Source organism: Vipera ursinii (assembly GCF_947247035.1).
Source record: "Vipera ursinii genome assembly, chromosome: 1".
In the NCBI taxonomy this organism is placed as follows: domain Eukaryota; kingdom Metazoa; phylum Chordata; class Lepidosauria; order Squamata; family Viperidae; genus Vipera; species Vipera ursinii.
Genome location: NC_139512.1, coordinates 302,799,299 through 302,813,205, shown reverse-complemented (window position 1 = coordinate 302,813,205; position 13,907 = coordinate 302,799,299). Strand labels below are relative to the sequence as shown.

At 36.8% G+C, this 13,907-nt stretch overlaps 1 protein-coding gene across 1 annotated transcript in view; it reads left to right on the top strand.

Annotated features, from left to right (window-relative positions):
• The window catches only part of LOC310632781 (calpain-13-like), a gene marked incomplete at both ends in the record, with an annotated part of 96,125 nt that overhangs the window by 41,707 nt on the left and 40,511 nt on the right, over window positions 1-13,907 (top strand). The window contains 4 exons of the mRNA XM_083350200.1: window positions 1,279-1,353; window positions 6,750-6,835; window positions 10,275-10,426; window positions 12,566-12,702. Of these exons, the coding sequence (XP_083206326.1) occupies window positions 1,279-1,353; window positions 6,750-6,835; window positions 10,275-10,426; window positions 12,566-12,702 (450 nt within the window). The remainder of the gene's footprint in view (window positions 1-1,278; window positions 1,354-6,749; window positions 6,836-10,274; window positions 10,427-12,565; window positions 12,703-13,907) is intronic.

The following is a 13,907-nucleotide window of genomic DNA, read 5'->3' as shown; positions in this document are numbered from 1 at the left end:
TTAAACAAAGCTGGAGGGTCTTTGAGCAGCTTATATATTTTTTAAAATACAATTCCCACCTGCCCCTGCTAACTCTCAGTAATAGTGTACTATTTGGGCTTAAGCAGACTTTCTCAGGAAATGAAAATGAGATCCAGAAATTTATTCTACTAAAGGGGAAGCAGATCATCCCTTCTCCAAAGCAGAAGAGGCAATTTAAAATGCATATGCCTTGTAGTGCTCTTAAAAAAAAACCTGCTTTTGACTGCTTGTGTTGCTTTAAAAATAGGGAGCTTATCAAACGCAGCAGGTGGCAAGTCAAAGCTATTCAGCAGATTTAGCTCAATTATGCTTATGCCATAAGTAGTACATGTCCTAAGGGTAAGCACCCATAATTTTAGTGGGGGCTGTGCCTCTCCCATGAAAAAAGATCCAGATTTTTATTCCCATCAAACTAAAAGAAAAGGTAAAATAATCCTTGTCTATGGAGGTTCTCGGTCATCCAGGTCATGGTGCTTTTTCACAAGGCAACTGGACTTTCTTGTTCTTTATTTGAAGATGTTTCACTTCTCATCCAAGAAGCTTCTTCAGCTCTGACTGGATGTGGGGAATGGCAGGATTTATACTCCTCACAGACAGCTGGTCATTTGCATTCTTTTAGCGAGTTGTTGAAGCCCCTGGAGGCTTATCTGTATCATCAGATACAGGTGACCCTGACAAACAGATAAACCTCCAGTGGCCTCAATTACTTATTAAAAGAATGCAAATGACCAGTTCTCTGCAAAGAGTATAAATCCTTCCATTCCCCACCATCCAGTCAGAGCTGAAGAAGCTTCATGAATGAGAAGTGAAACATCTTCAAAGAAAAAACAAGACAATCCAGTTGCCTCATGAAAAAAGCACCTTTGGGATAAAGGAATCCTTGCAGATTTTACTCCACTAGTCATTGCCACTTTAGAGGCCAGTGCTCATCTCTACAGTATTTCAAGGAGATTGAGCCAGTGTTGTCCTCAGACAGTGTTGTCTGAAGACATTTCTGTGGTCATGTGGCTGTTAACTTCCCACTGAAGTGGGACCTACTTATCTACTTGCATTTGCATGAAGCTGGGGTGAGGACAGGAACTCATCCTGTTGCATGGCACCAGGGCTTGAACCTGGGTGGTCTGCTTTCCAGCTGACAAGCCCAGTGTCTTAACTGCTGAGCCACTGTGACATCAAAATAAAGCTACCCAGTTACTGTATTTGTTGGACCAAATGTAAATGTTTTAGAGAAAGTAAAACTGTTTTGTACCCTTTCAGAAAAAGCCGGGTAACCAAGTATCAGAGAATGGAATTGTGCAGCAACATGTCTATGCTGTTATAGATGCCAGAGAGGTAAAATAAATAAATCTCTCCTATCGCTATTGTCTTCTCTTCTAACTAGCAACTGTTCTACTGGTTTTTCTCCTTTATTTTTGTCGATACATTGCTTTATGAAGCAGAAGGCAGTATTGTGTAATTCCTTTCCTCAGTGATTTCACCATTTCACTCCTGCTTTCCAAAAAATACTCCAAACAACTTTTTGTTAGAGTAAAAAATAAATTATTAATTTAGTCAAATCCATAGTCAGCCAGTTCACTATTTTCAAGTAAAGGATTAAGATCTCTAAGCCTGTAGTTAATATTTATTGGCTACGTCAATGCTACTAAAAGATAGCTTGCTACTGAAAAAGAAACCCGAGCAAATTTTAAGAGGCTATCAGAATGTAAATGAATGAAGACATAAGTAGGCTCATTCCATGGAGATAATTTAATTTGAGACTATCATAAGCAAATTAATTGTGCTCAATGCAGTGAGAATTAGTAAGCTGCTTAGAGTTCATTCTTAATGTCAGATGTTTTCAAGGGTTGGAAACCACATGGTAAAAATGACATCCTCTAACCTAAGTAGATATTTTAAGGATGCTAGTGTGACCTCACAGGGCTGGTGATCGATCTGATACAAGGCAGAATGACCTTGCTCAAGGACAAGCTGCCAAAAGAATGGAGTTGCCACAGCAACACTCAAATCTATAGCTGCAGGTGATTTTGATGAGGACTCACAAGATTTCCTGAAAAGAGCATGACAGATGCCCCTTTAAGGTATTAATTTAATGAGTCATTGGCCAACTGCCAGCTTCTGAACTTTCATTTAAAAACCTGCATAGAAGCCCAAGAAAGATTCTTCATTCTGTTTTTTTTATTTAAAAAGTTTTACAATACATTTTGACTTTAATCCCCCCCTCCCCCACCCCTATCCAACCCTCCCTATCCCTCTCCCCCACTCCCTCCTCCCCCCCCCGACTTCCCAGAGCTAAATACAGGGCATAAAATCAAAAAACAAACATAAACACCCCTATGTTATCAACAATAAATTATAAATTCTATCTCTCTCTAGCTCATATAAAATGAATACAAACAATATTAATATTACAAATAAAGTAGAAAAAAAAGAAGAAAACAGAAAAAGAGCTTTACTCAAAATAAATTTTCTTAATCCCAGTCCTTATTCATATTAATTTCAAAAAAAGAAAAAAGAAAAGAAAAAAAAAACTTTCACCTGCTATTTGCATTCTCCCACCTTTCTCTAATTTCCAAACAAATTCTCAGTTACACGCCAAAAGCGCCTATCTCTGTTAATCTTAATAATCTCCAACCAAACTAAACTATGATCAAAAATAGTTCTTGCATGTATCACGCCAAATGTCTCGCAGTTCCAAATCATCCTTAAGTTCAAATAAAAGTTCAAATACAAAGAGTATATAAAAAAAGATTTAGGCAATCTCTAAGACAACTTGTTGTTAATTAGGAGCTTACATACCCATTCTTAGTTCAACACATACTTTAAGTCCATAACCCTAATATACTTTTCTAGCAAGCAATCTTAAATTGTGTAAAATATTAACAAAAAGAAAAGAAAAAAAACTTTCTTTCTCCTCTATAATAATTTTACTCCATTGACATTCTAATCTAAAAATTAATCAGCAATCTTAACGCCCCAAAACTTTTGGAGCACCTCTGTCATGACCCCCAAAACTTCTTTAGACCGCTCTCCTCCCACATCTTCACTGTAAGCACACTTTGAAGATTCCATAACTTTCTGCTGGTCTTGCTCTTGCTCTTGTCTCGCTCTTCTTAGGGCGGCACGCGTCATCTTCTGGCCTCCTGCAGCAACCGATGAAGCTGTGACTTGATCCCCTCCAACACCATTGTCCTCTTTCTGTCTATCTGCAACGTCTTGAAGCTTTCCCCCTGTTTTTTGAGAAGACATCAATATTCATGAAATTCAGCTGCCAGGAATTGAGCAGTTGCATCAGACAATAACCAAAACTCTCCCACCATATCCCTTTTTTCTATGTGAAGAAATGGTGGGATGCATTCTTATTACAATTATCATTATTTGTCGTCACCATCATCATCATCTAACCCTGTGGTATAAGTCAGAGCAATTTCTGTTGGCTTTCTGGGTACCAAGAAAAACAATTCTATAGTTGATGCCAATGTAAAATAAATCCTACAATTCGACTGCTCTGAAGTTTATTTCAATTACAACACAAAAGGTGGGGGAGTCAAGTTGTAAAATGCAGAGATACTTAGGAGGGTCAGAAAATGGGATTCTTCATTATTTTCTGCAGGAGGTGTAGTAGAGTAGCACCACTGCACCATTTCTGAAATCTTCCCTGCTGAACATATTCGTAATGTCCATATGTGTAGTGTGCAAGTTTGTTGAGATGCAGCAAAAGACAAAAAAAACCTATTTGCTCTGAGCCTTGGAATGACATTATTCCTACAAAATCTCTGAATAACAGGCTGTTTCTTGTGTTAAATGAAACAATTGCCCTCTATAGATAAGAACATTGAGTATTTCTGTGGACTAGTTTTCAGCTATTGTCTGTTAGCACATGGTACCGTAGTTCATGCATGAAGCTGAAGTTAAGCATGGATAAATCTAGTTAATGCCTATTCAAGAAACCACTTGGATATCCCATGGCATTGATTTCCTTTCCAGAATAAAAAATGAGTTCTAGATGTAATAAGTAAATATGTGAATTTCATGTTAAAAATCAGCAAGGCTGCTGCTCTGAATGGCATGCTATTTTCTCACTTTCAGCTTTCATGCAAACTGCCTATGCTTGGTTCTATAGATGTGTAATCTCACAATAAATACATACACACACACATGTGCACACCCACATGCATGCGCACACTCACCCACCCACCCACCCACACCTACACACACAATCAATAAAAAAATTCATCTGCATTGAAAATCTCTCTCTTTCATTTTCTGGGAACAAGGACCATCCTTTAAGTTTTCCAGAAAGTCTACTTGAAAGTTCTTTTCTGTTTGATAGAAAATGTAATAGAATTATACATCCTTTAAAGGATAATAAAACCACATCCAGTGACAACTACCCAAAAATGTGAATTATGCTACATAGCTACATAGCTCAAACTCAAGAACAGCTTTGCAGTTTGTATTGAAATGGAGGGTCGGAAATTTGGAATAGGAAGAAGAAGTCATTTGCTCAGGCTTATTCTTCCAAAACACAAGCCTTTGCCTTCCCCAAATATTAATATCATCTTCTCCAGACTAGATCAATTTAGCCAGAAGAAATAATCCAACAATTGTGAAATAAAGCAAAGGAGTTATTGCACTTAAGAGGATCAGGATGAGGTTAGTGCTCATCCCACCAGAGACATAATTTCTGATGCTAATATCCACAATGACAAGAGAAGAGGTCTTGAAAGACAGCAAATTTATCTAATCTGGTTTTCCTTACATCAGTAGCAGCAAACCTACCCATTAATATGAGATACAGAATTGATCTGGCTTTCTGCAAAGGGAGAGAAGTGCTCAGTGGTGACAATAGCTCTTGACATTTATTGTCTTGCAAGCATCTTAATCTAGAGTTAAGCAGCCAAATACATTATGAAGACATTTCTCTTTGAAGACCAGCTCCAATTCTGAAGGAGCCTTTCACAAAGTAACTTCTAGTGGGTTTCCTCCTAGACCTGCAGAAAATGGGTCATGGAAAAAGAGTTCTGCACTAGATGACTGGGTGTGTGAGATGTATTTTGTGAGTCTTATGGGAGATTGAAATAGCAAATCCATTTGTCTAGCTTAATTATCAGTGTTCAGATGTTCCTACAACATGGACACATCTTTCATATACCCTTCCCACCCACACTGCATACCATCACATACATATATATATGAAATGTAGAGACAATCCAATCCCCTATGAGAAAAAAATTAGTAATCAATGCATTTTAAAGTTCCTTTGTATTTGGATACAGCACTTTGGAAGCCAAGAATGATACCACTGTTGTACAGAATATGTGATTAAACAGATAATGATATTCAAACAGTATTATGATTTAATATATTCTCTTTAAGCATAAAGACTTTAATTATTATAATGACTTTGCTTAAGCCATAAACTTTTATGATTAAGGTGATGCATTAATCACTGGCTCCATACCAGGAACTACACAGATAATACTTATCTACCAATGATTTCTTTATAGAAAGGTGAAATTCTCATGATATTCTCAGGTCATTCTAATCAGCCCCTAAACAAAAAGATTGAAGGATTTGGCTTATATGAAGAAGTTTATTTCCCCCCCACTGTATGGTAAGGATTATACTGAAGAAACTAATGTGAACTAGCCTGTGCATGGATATGATGTGTAGCAATTTCTGAATTATAAAATGGTGGCATCGCAGTTATATAAGTTGCTGGCTCATGCTACATACAGCATCATCACAGTTAGGAGTGGAGGGCAAAGCACCTGGGTCACATGGCTGAATTAGTTGTAAGAACAAGGGGAATAAATTGCCTGAAATCTGAGCTTGTACTCCCACCAACTCCAGAATTTATTACTAGATTCTATCATATATTTCTTATGCAAAACATTTCAGTGACTCATATGGAAAGAGATGCTAGAATGACCTTGAAGGAGACATTTTTGGCAATCAGTATAGAATTAGGGAAAAAAATACATTTCAAGTGTGAGCAGATAGCACTTAGATACTGATTCAGAGAGGTTTATATCCAAATGAGAGTGAAATTCAGAATTCAGTGAATATATTCGAAGATGACAGACTTTTTAGATGTATTATGCATCTCCCTGGAAGCTTTTTATGTTTCTTATTTATGTAAGTGGAAGTGCATAAAGCAATGCCTGCTAAAAGTAACATTTTCCCCTAGAGATCTGCATATCACCCAAAGCCCAAATGAAATTTTCATAAATCAACAGGTTACTTTTATTTTTGTAATAAATGTTGACTGATTGATTATGTGCCATCAAGTCAATGTTGACTCCTACAGGCCATAGAGAAAGATTTTCTCCAGGATGATCTGTTCTTCACCTGGTACTTCAGGTCTTCCAATATTGCCCCCATTATCACTGTAACTGAGCTCATCTTCACTTTCTTTTCAATAATAAATGTTAATATGAAGAAAAAGGACTCATCTCTATAAATTTGGTCTAGCAGTATCCCTGAGATCAGGATTAGGATATGAAGAATATGAGGATTTTATTTTCTGAATAAGGCAATGTGATGGTCTGACCTCTAAACTCTTCCTATTCAGAAAAGGATTTCCCTAACAGGATCACATCTGTCTTCATCTAAAGATACTTCAAGAGATATCCACCAAAATATAAAAGGAAATGTATCTGTGTGCCTCTTCCCTCATGCCAAATATATAAAGTTAGGATGTTTTCCCTTCCTTTCTTTTTTAACAGGTTCCTTCCATGTACAGGAAAGAAGCTCTAATCAAACTCTGGAATCCGTGGGGCACTGTGGAATGGAATGGAGCTTGGAGTGATCGGTATGATGTTGCAATCTTTTAATTTCTTAAGAAGGATGACTCCCTTGAGGTCTTGGAATGAGAACACTCTTTAAGAGTTAGCATGTAGGGACTTGGCATAATAATACTGCTGCAAGAACTAATCTTGCAACCCAAGGGTCAGCATTTCATGTTCTATATTAAAATTCAAGGCATCCCTAGACATTTCCATTCCATTTATCTTCATTCAGATAATGCCAGATCTTACCATTTTTGATTAATTGTCTCCTCCCACACCCCAAATTGAATTGTTACTCCAATTTGTACTTAACAGGCAAATTTAAATGGGATAAATGATAACTTTTATTTAATATATGTATACAAAACCTCAGCCAATATTGTCTGTGGGTATGTATACCGAAATCATGAAGCCAAATTAGCCAGAACAGGGATGTTCAACCTTGGCAACACCTGTGGATTTTAGCTCTCCATATTCCCTAGGGAATTCAGGGAACTGAAGATCACAAATCTTAAAGTTGCCAAGGTTGGACACCCCTGATCTAGAAGATCCTAAGCTGGAAACTGATCTTTAGCTGCCCTACAATGCTTGGAAAGTAGTTGCAGAAGCAGAGATCCTCTGTTGTTGCCACTACCACCATCACCATCTCTGGCAAGGGAACAGTAGGAGGTGCCAAGAAAAGCATTGTGACAGCTGTTTATTGCTGCTAGCAAGACCACAGACAGTAGGAGATCTATTATTTATAAATATAAGTTAAAAATGTGGGAGGAAAGGAAACCAACATTGCAACCTGCCATGGTAGTAAATAGTCCATCTCGGCTGCTAAAATCATTTGCAAAATTATAGCTTGGAGAAACTGAAATAGCTCCCTTTAGCCTTGCCAGCTATTCAATTTTGGCAGGTTGTCATCTGGTTCCTAATTTCAGACATTGTATAGTATTTTCCTTCATCACATTTAGAAACAATTTGCTAGAATTACCCTGGATTCAAGCCCCCCCCCAAAAAAACAAAACAAAACAAAGAAATATTATTAAGTCTCATTGCTTTTCATGGGAATAATTTTGCATATTTTTATTGACATGAATGAAAAAAACCATAACAGTTTGTGATTTTTCCCTAGTACATGCAGAAAACAGAGAATGATCATGTTGGATAATCTGGACCATTTTCTGGTTTTAAGATGGGAAGCAATGCTATAATTTATACTGTAGCTTCTTTTCTATTGGTGCTATTAATAGAACTCTTAGTGAAAAACATCAAGAAATAAAATTCCCTTGAAAATGTTGTTGGAGCTCAACTAAGTTCTACAGCTTTTCTATGAACAAAAAATTAAAGTCTAATTTGGATTCAATTGAAATTTTGGTGAAGCTGCCTTAAGTTGTGTGAATCAATACAGTTATTGATTCCTGCCTAGCTTATGCTAAGCAGACAATACAATTATCACTTAATTATAAAATTGCAGCTTGGGAATTAACACAGTTAGATAGCTAATTCCCTGTAATGAGTTTGCTGAGAGGTAATATCAGAAGTCAGAGATGGAAAGAATTATTTTCTTAATAAAGAGGCCATTCAAGACTATACTTTAACCAATGAGAACATTAAGGTTGACCTTAATTGAACCAGTTCATGATGATGGTAGACTTTTTATTCCAGCAATTCCAGTTCAAATTCTTTAGTGACCAAGCCATGACTGACCTGCATAAATAAATGTTAGATTTTTAAAAATCATTCCTTCTGAGTTTCTGTCTGGATTTTGAGTTTCTTAATTAAATAGCAAGAGTTTCAAAGCACATTTATACAAACACACAGACACACACACACGTGTGTCTGTGAGTGTGTGTGTGTGTGTGTGTGTGTGTATGTAGGTTTCGTCAGTCCTCTCCACCTATTGTGAACCACAGATAATCATAGATTCAACATTCTTATTATAAAAGCATAGTGAACCACAGATAATCATAGATTCAACATTCTTATTATAAAAGCATAGTGATTTGCATCAAGCTTCTTTTTCAGTGGTATTTTCCCAGCTCAGTTGCACAACAGTCCTCAGTGCCTAAATCAGAATCTTGGTAGGAACATACAGTACAGTCACATCACTCTTTCTGCTTAAAAATGTACATAATCCTGGGGTTACAATGGCAACTGTGATTTCCAAGATTTCCATCGCTAAGTGATGCATTCATGTGACAGTGTGCTTTATTTCCATATGTCCTAGCAATTGAAATTCTGGTCCCAATTGCCATTGTAACTTGAGGACTATCTGTAACACTAAAGGACAGGAGAGATCCATGCATTCTTTCAAGTAATGGGAGGAAACTGCCTTAAAGACCACTATCTACCCAGTAATCTGTCTAATATTTGTTGTCCTGATAACATGATACTTTGCAACTTCACTACATGATTTGCAGAAATCATCACAACGGGGAACTGAGCAGGGACACTGTTTTCAACTCTATTGCTTAGAACAATTGGTTGGGATGTGTATTTGCATCTGTTCTGGTTTCCAGGATCTACTTTACTCACTAGATTCACTTCCTGGGTTTTGTTGTGGAAAGCTGACTATCTCATTAGAGAAGAAGTCTCTTCCCCTGTAATTATCCTTGCAATTTTGTTGTAAAGGTTACACTAGCATTAGAAGCAGTCAAATGAAGCAAACTAAATCCAGTAATGAGAAGAATTCCACAAACTCTGTAGTAAAAAAGGCCAAGCTCATGGGCAGATGAAAAAGTTACTACAAAATATATTGAACAAGTTAATCTTTCTGCATCAAATAAATCCAAAATGAAATGCATATTTGGGGGAGGGCATTTTCCTTGGTGCAATTCTCTACCATTTTGATTTCAACTTTTAGAGTCTTTGCATGAAAAGGTCTATAAGCTAATGTTACAATGACAAGACTATTGGTATCTTTCAAGTCATATGTGATTTTGATCTCTTACAGTTCTATGGAGTGGAATCAAGTCCCTCAATCATTCAAGGAAAAATTCTATATGAACAGAGCTAATGGCGAATTCTGGTATTCTCACATTAATGGATAGGCTTTGGGGGATTTATCTGTGTTAAATTCTCTCTCTCTCTCTCTCTCTCTCTCTCTCTCTCTCTCTCTCTCTCTCTCTCTCTCTCTCTGTGTGTGTGTGTGTGTGTGTGTGTGTGTGTTTGTGTCTGTCTATCTATCTATCTATCTATCTATCTATCTATCTATCTATCTATCTATCTATCATCTATCTATCTATCTATCTATCTATCTATCTATCTATCTATCTATCTATCTATCTATCTATCTATCTCATCTCTATATAATGTCTGTCTGTCTGTCTATCTATCTATCTATCTATCATCTATAACTATATCCACACACATACCTACATAGATACTTGCACCCTACAACTTTTTTAGGCTTCTAAAAATTGCAGACGGAAACTAAAATTGGTCTGCAGCCCAAATCTCATTCTCTTTTTTCAGGATATCATTTGAAGATTTGAAAGACAATTTTTCAACCCTGTCTGTTTGCAATAACTTGCCCACATTTTTGGATTTTGATAAGGAGAGCAATATGTCTTGGTCTGTGGCTTCATATTTCAACCAATTATTTCCAGAAGGGAGCAACTATCAAAGTAAGTAGCCTCAGATAATTTGATATCTTAAACCATTTTCGTAGGAGTATCATTTTAGCAATATTCTAGTTACATGGTAAATCTGGAGATGGGTAACTTTGTGCCCTGTATGTAATAGAATTGATAGTCTGTGTAGTATCTTTTTAGTTTTTATTCAGATAATCCAATTTTAATGACAGTAACTGGGACTGGAAAGTCTAATACTAAGCAATGTGATTGTAAAATATGGCATCCATGACCATGCCAATTTATGATGGTAGTTGCGACAGTTCCAGCTGCAATATTAATGACTCCCATATGGTCATGGTATCCAACAGCCATGTGATTGCCATTTGTAATCTCCTGCCAGCTTCCCCATTGACTTTGCTTCTTGGAGGCTACATGAAAATTAAAAATAGGGATAATGTGACTATAGGATGCTGCAGTTGCAAAATGGTTGCCGAATGCCAAAATCATGATCATGTGACCACGGGGACACTGCGACTGCTACAACTATGAAGACCGATAGTAAATTATCCCTTGTTCAATGCTGTCATAATGTTAAACAATCACTGAATGAATGAATGTTAAATGAAGACTACCTGGATTTAGAACAATATTTTAAACAGACAACAATAGGGCAAATTAGAATTGGCCTGCATTTCTAGACACACTTATTTGGAAAAAAATGATAGTGACAATAATAATCATTTTGACTGATTATGTGTCTTCAAATTGCTATTATTCTTTGCAACCACATCACTGTCAGAGAAACAAACTGTAAAGCAGGGACTTCTTAAATCATACTTCAGCCTTTTGCAATGTAATCATGCACACGTTTACATAGACGTAAGACCCATTAAGGGCACTAGGGTTTACTCTTTAGGCAAATGAGAATTGCAGTCTTAGTTATCTTTACATTAACTCCAAGTGTTTGTCATTTATATTTAGATTTGTTATTTAAGTTGGAAATATAGTAATAACATTTCACATAGTTGAGTTTGTTAAAAATGTTTATAAATGTATACAACATGAAACAGTATCTACAGTATTTCTATTCTTTAGCAAACATCACCTTACACAAGGCTAATGAACAGTCTTTCATTTAATGAAGCTTACAACACATGAATCTGTCTGTATCCATCTTGACTTAAGTTTCATGGAATTTAATGGAGCTAGAGCTCCATCAATTTCTGAAATTTCCAGCAAACTGGGATCGGGAAACTGTTTACAGTTGATGAAGAAAATACTGAACTTAATGGATTAGTGATCAGTATCAATACCTGGCAGTTTTCTGTGTCACTATTCCTTGGCAAGTTTACTGAGAGTTGCATGCTTCATTTCAGGAAATTTTAATGTTCAAAGGGATATTGTCATTGCAGTATATCAGAATAAATTTCCATGATGCTCAATAATCAAAGCTCTACCCATTCATGCCTATACCTCTGATCTCTTAAGATGTCGATTAAAGTCAAGAAATCCACCACTCCTCTCAGCACTTAAGCTGCTGGCCGAACATCAGAGCACTATACAAAAATGGATGGAAGCATGGAGTAGCTATACCTCCCAAGATATTTCTGAGCATATTAATCCTAATAGTATACCTCCAGGATTTAATCTACCCCGACACATATGGGTGACATACAATAGAATTAGAACGACTCATGGGGTGTGTGCCGATTCTCTGTATAAATGGGGAAAGACACCTTCAGCACAATGTGATTGCGGGGCTCCCCGACAGACTATCCAACATATAGTGAGGGAATGCACTAATAGAAGATACCCAGGAGATTTTAAGGACTTCCTCTGCGTAACAATGGCAGCTACAGACTGGATCTCCAAACTCGACATTAAACTCTGAAATGTTATTTCTGTTTTCCTCTTAGGTTTTATAATTGCTTCTTTAAAAAAATGTTTTAACTGTTCTAACTTGTAAATATGAAGTGCTTTTAATTCTGTGTGTGACCAGCCATACGCTAAATAAATAAATCAAAGCTCCTTCTAACAAGGAACTGTTTTTAATACACACACACACACAAACATATACTTAGATAAGAATGTGGTACACCAGGTAATTGTAAAATAGAAATAGAAAATGAGAATGAAAGAAGGTCTTAATCAAGTCTGAGGTGTGTTATCATAACTGTTAATCCAAAATAGGTGGTCTTTCAAGAAACCATCAATATTTTATCAAAGTTCCAGAGCTTATGACTGAAGACAACGTTGTAATAGCATTGACGCAAAGACCTGCAAATACCTCACAGATGCTGGTGCATATAGGTTTCCAGATAAAAAAGGTGAGTAAGAGCAATTAGAAGCATGAAATACTGCCCCATGGCACATTTGGACTGTGAAAGTAACATGATTCACCTGTCTGAATTAGGAGATGTTTTGCCATTTTTGAGGCCTTACTGGTTACTGACTATGACAGAAAAGGCCTCTGTACATACACACTTACAGAAAACCCTCTTCTGGCTTCTTGCCTGGTAAAGACTCAAAACAGTGCAACATTATGGAGAAAGAGAAAAAAAGCCCTACTATTTCTTTTAATGGAGAAAGAGGGGGAGAGAAACTGTAGAGGTGAGAAGGGCGATGAAGCAAGAATTCCCATCAATGAGAAGCTACCCCATCTTGCTGTTGCAGAGACAACATGGTAAAACTGTTTAGATGTTTTGTTTAAGGGAAAATTGGGTAACACAGAGTTTTGGATTCAGCTTTTTTTGAGCAGTCAGATCCCGGCAGGATTAGGAGGTAAGGTAAATAAAGGTGTCAAATATGGATTGGTGCTGTGATTACTACGGTAGTTACTCCTTGTTTAGCAACCACAATTGAGATCAGCAACTCAATCACTAAGCAAAGTAGTTACTAAGTCAAACTGTGATTGTGCTTATGAACTTAACTTTAGCTTTATTTTCATTTATAGACCTTCAAAGGTCATAAACGGAAGGATTGATCACAAAGGTATTTTTTCATCACCATTGTGACTGGGAATGGATTCTATCCAAGGCAGTCACTTAACGAGGACTACCTCTATAGATCCTGGTCTTCCGTCAGTTTGACCTAAATCAAGACACCACTTTTCTCATGATGTGCCAGGCAAAGAATGTTTAAATTTAATTGCAGTAACTTTCCAATAAATATGTCAACTTCAAACATCATTGAAAAGAAATACTGTTCTGAAACTTTGCCCAGCCGGACCAGTTTCGTGTTTTTCTTCACTTTCCAACTGTTTAGTTTTCATTCCCAAAGTGGGTGGCAAGGATTGTTGAGAAGGAGAGAGAAACTTTTAGCTATTCACCATCCTAAAGCAAGTTTTAACAGTTTTCTTCCCAACCCCATCAGCAGTCCTACACAATAAAGTAGCCTCTGAAAAGATTTATAATGAAGGAGGCAATGCTCTATTCTCTAAAAATATTCTCCGACTTAGTCTTTTAATCTACTTCCACAGACTTTAAGATGCTCCTCTGTGTGCTTTATACTTCCTCTTATTTCTGAATGTCTG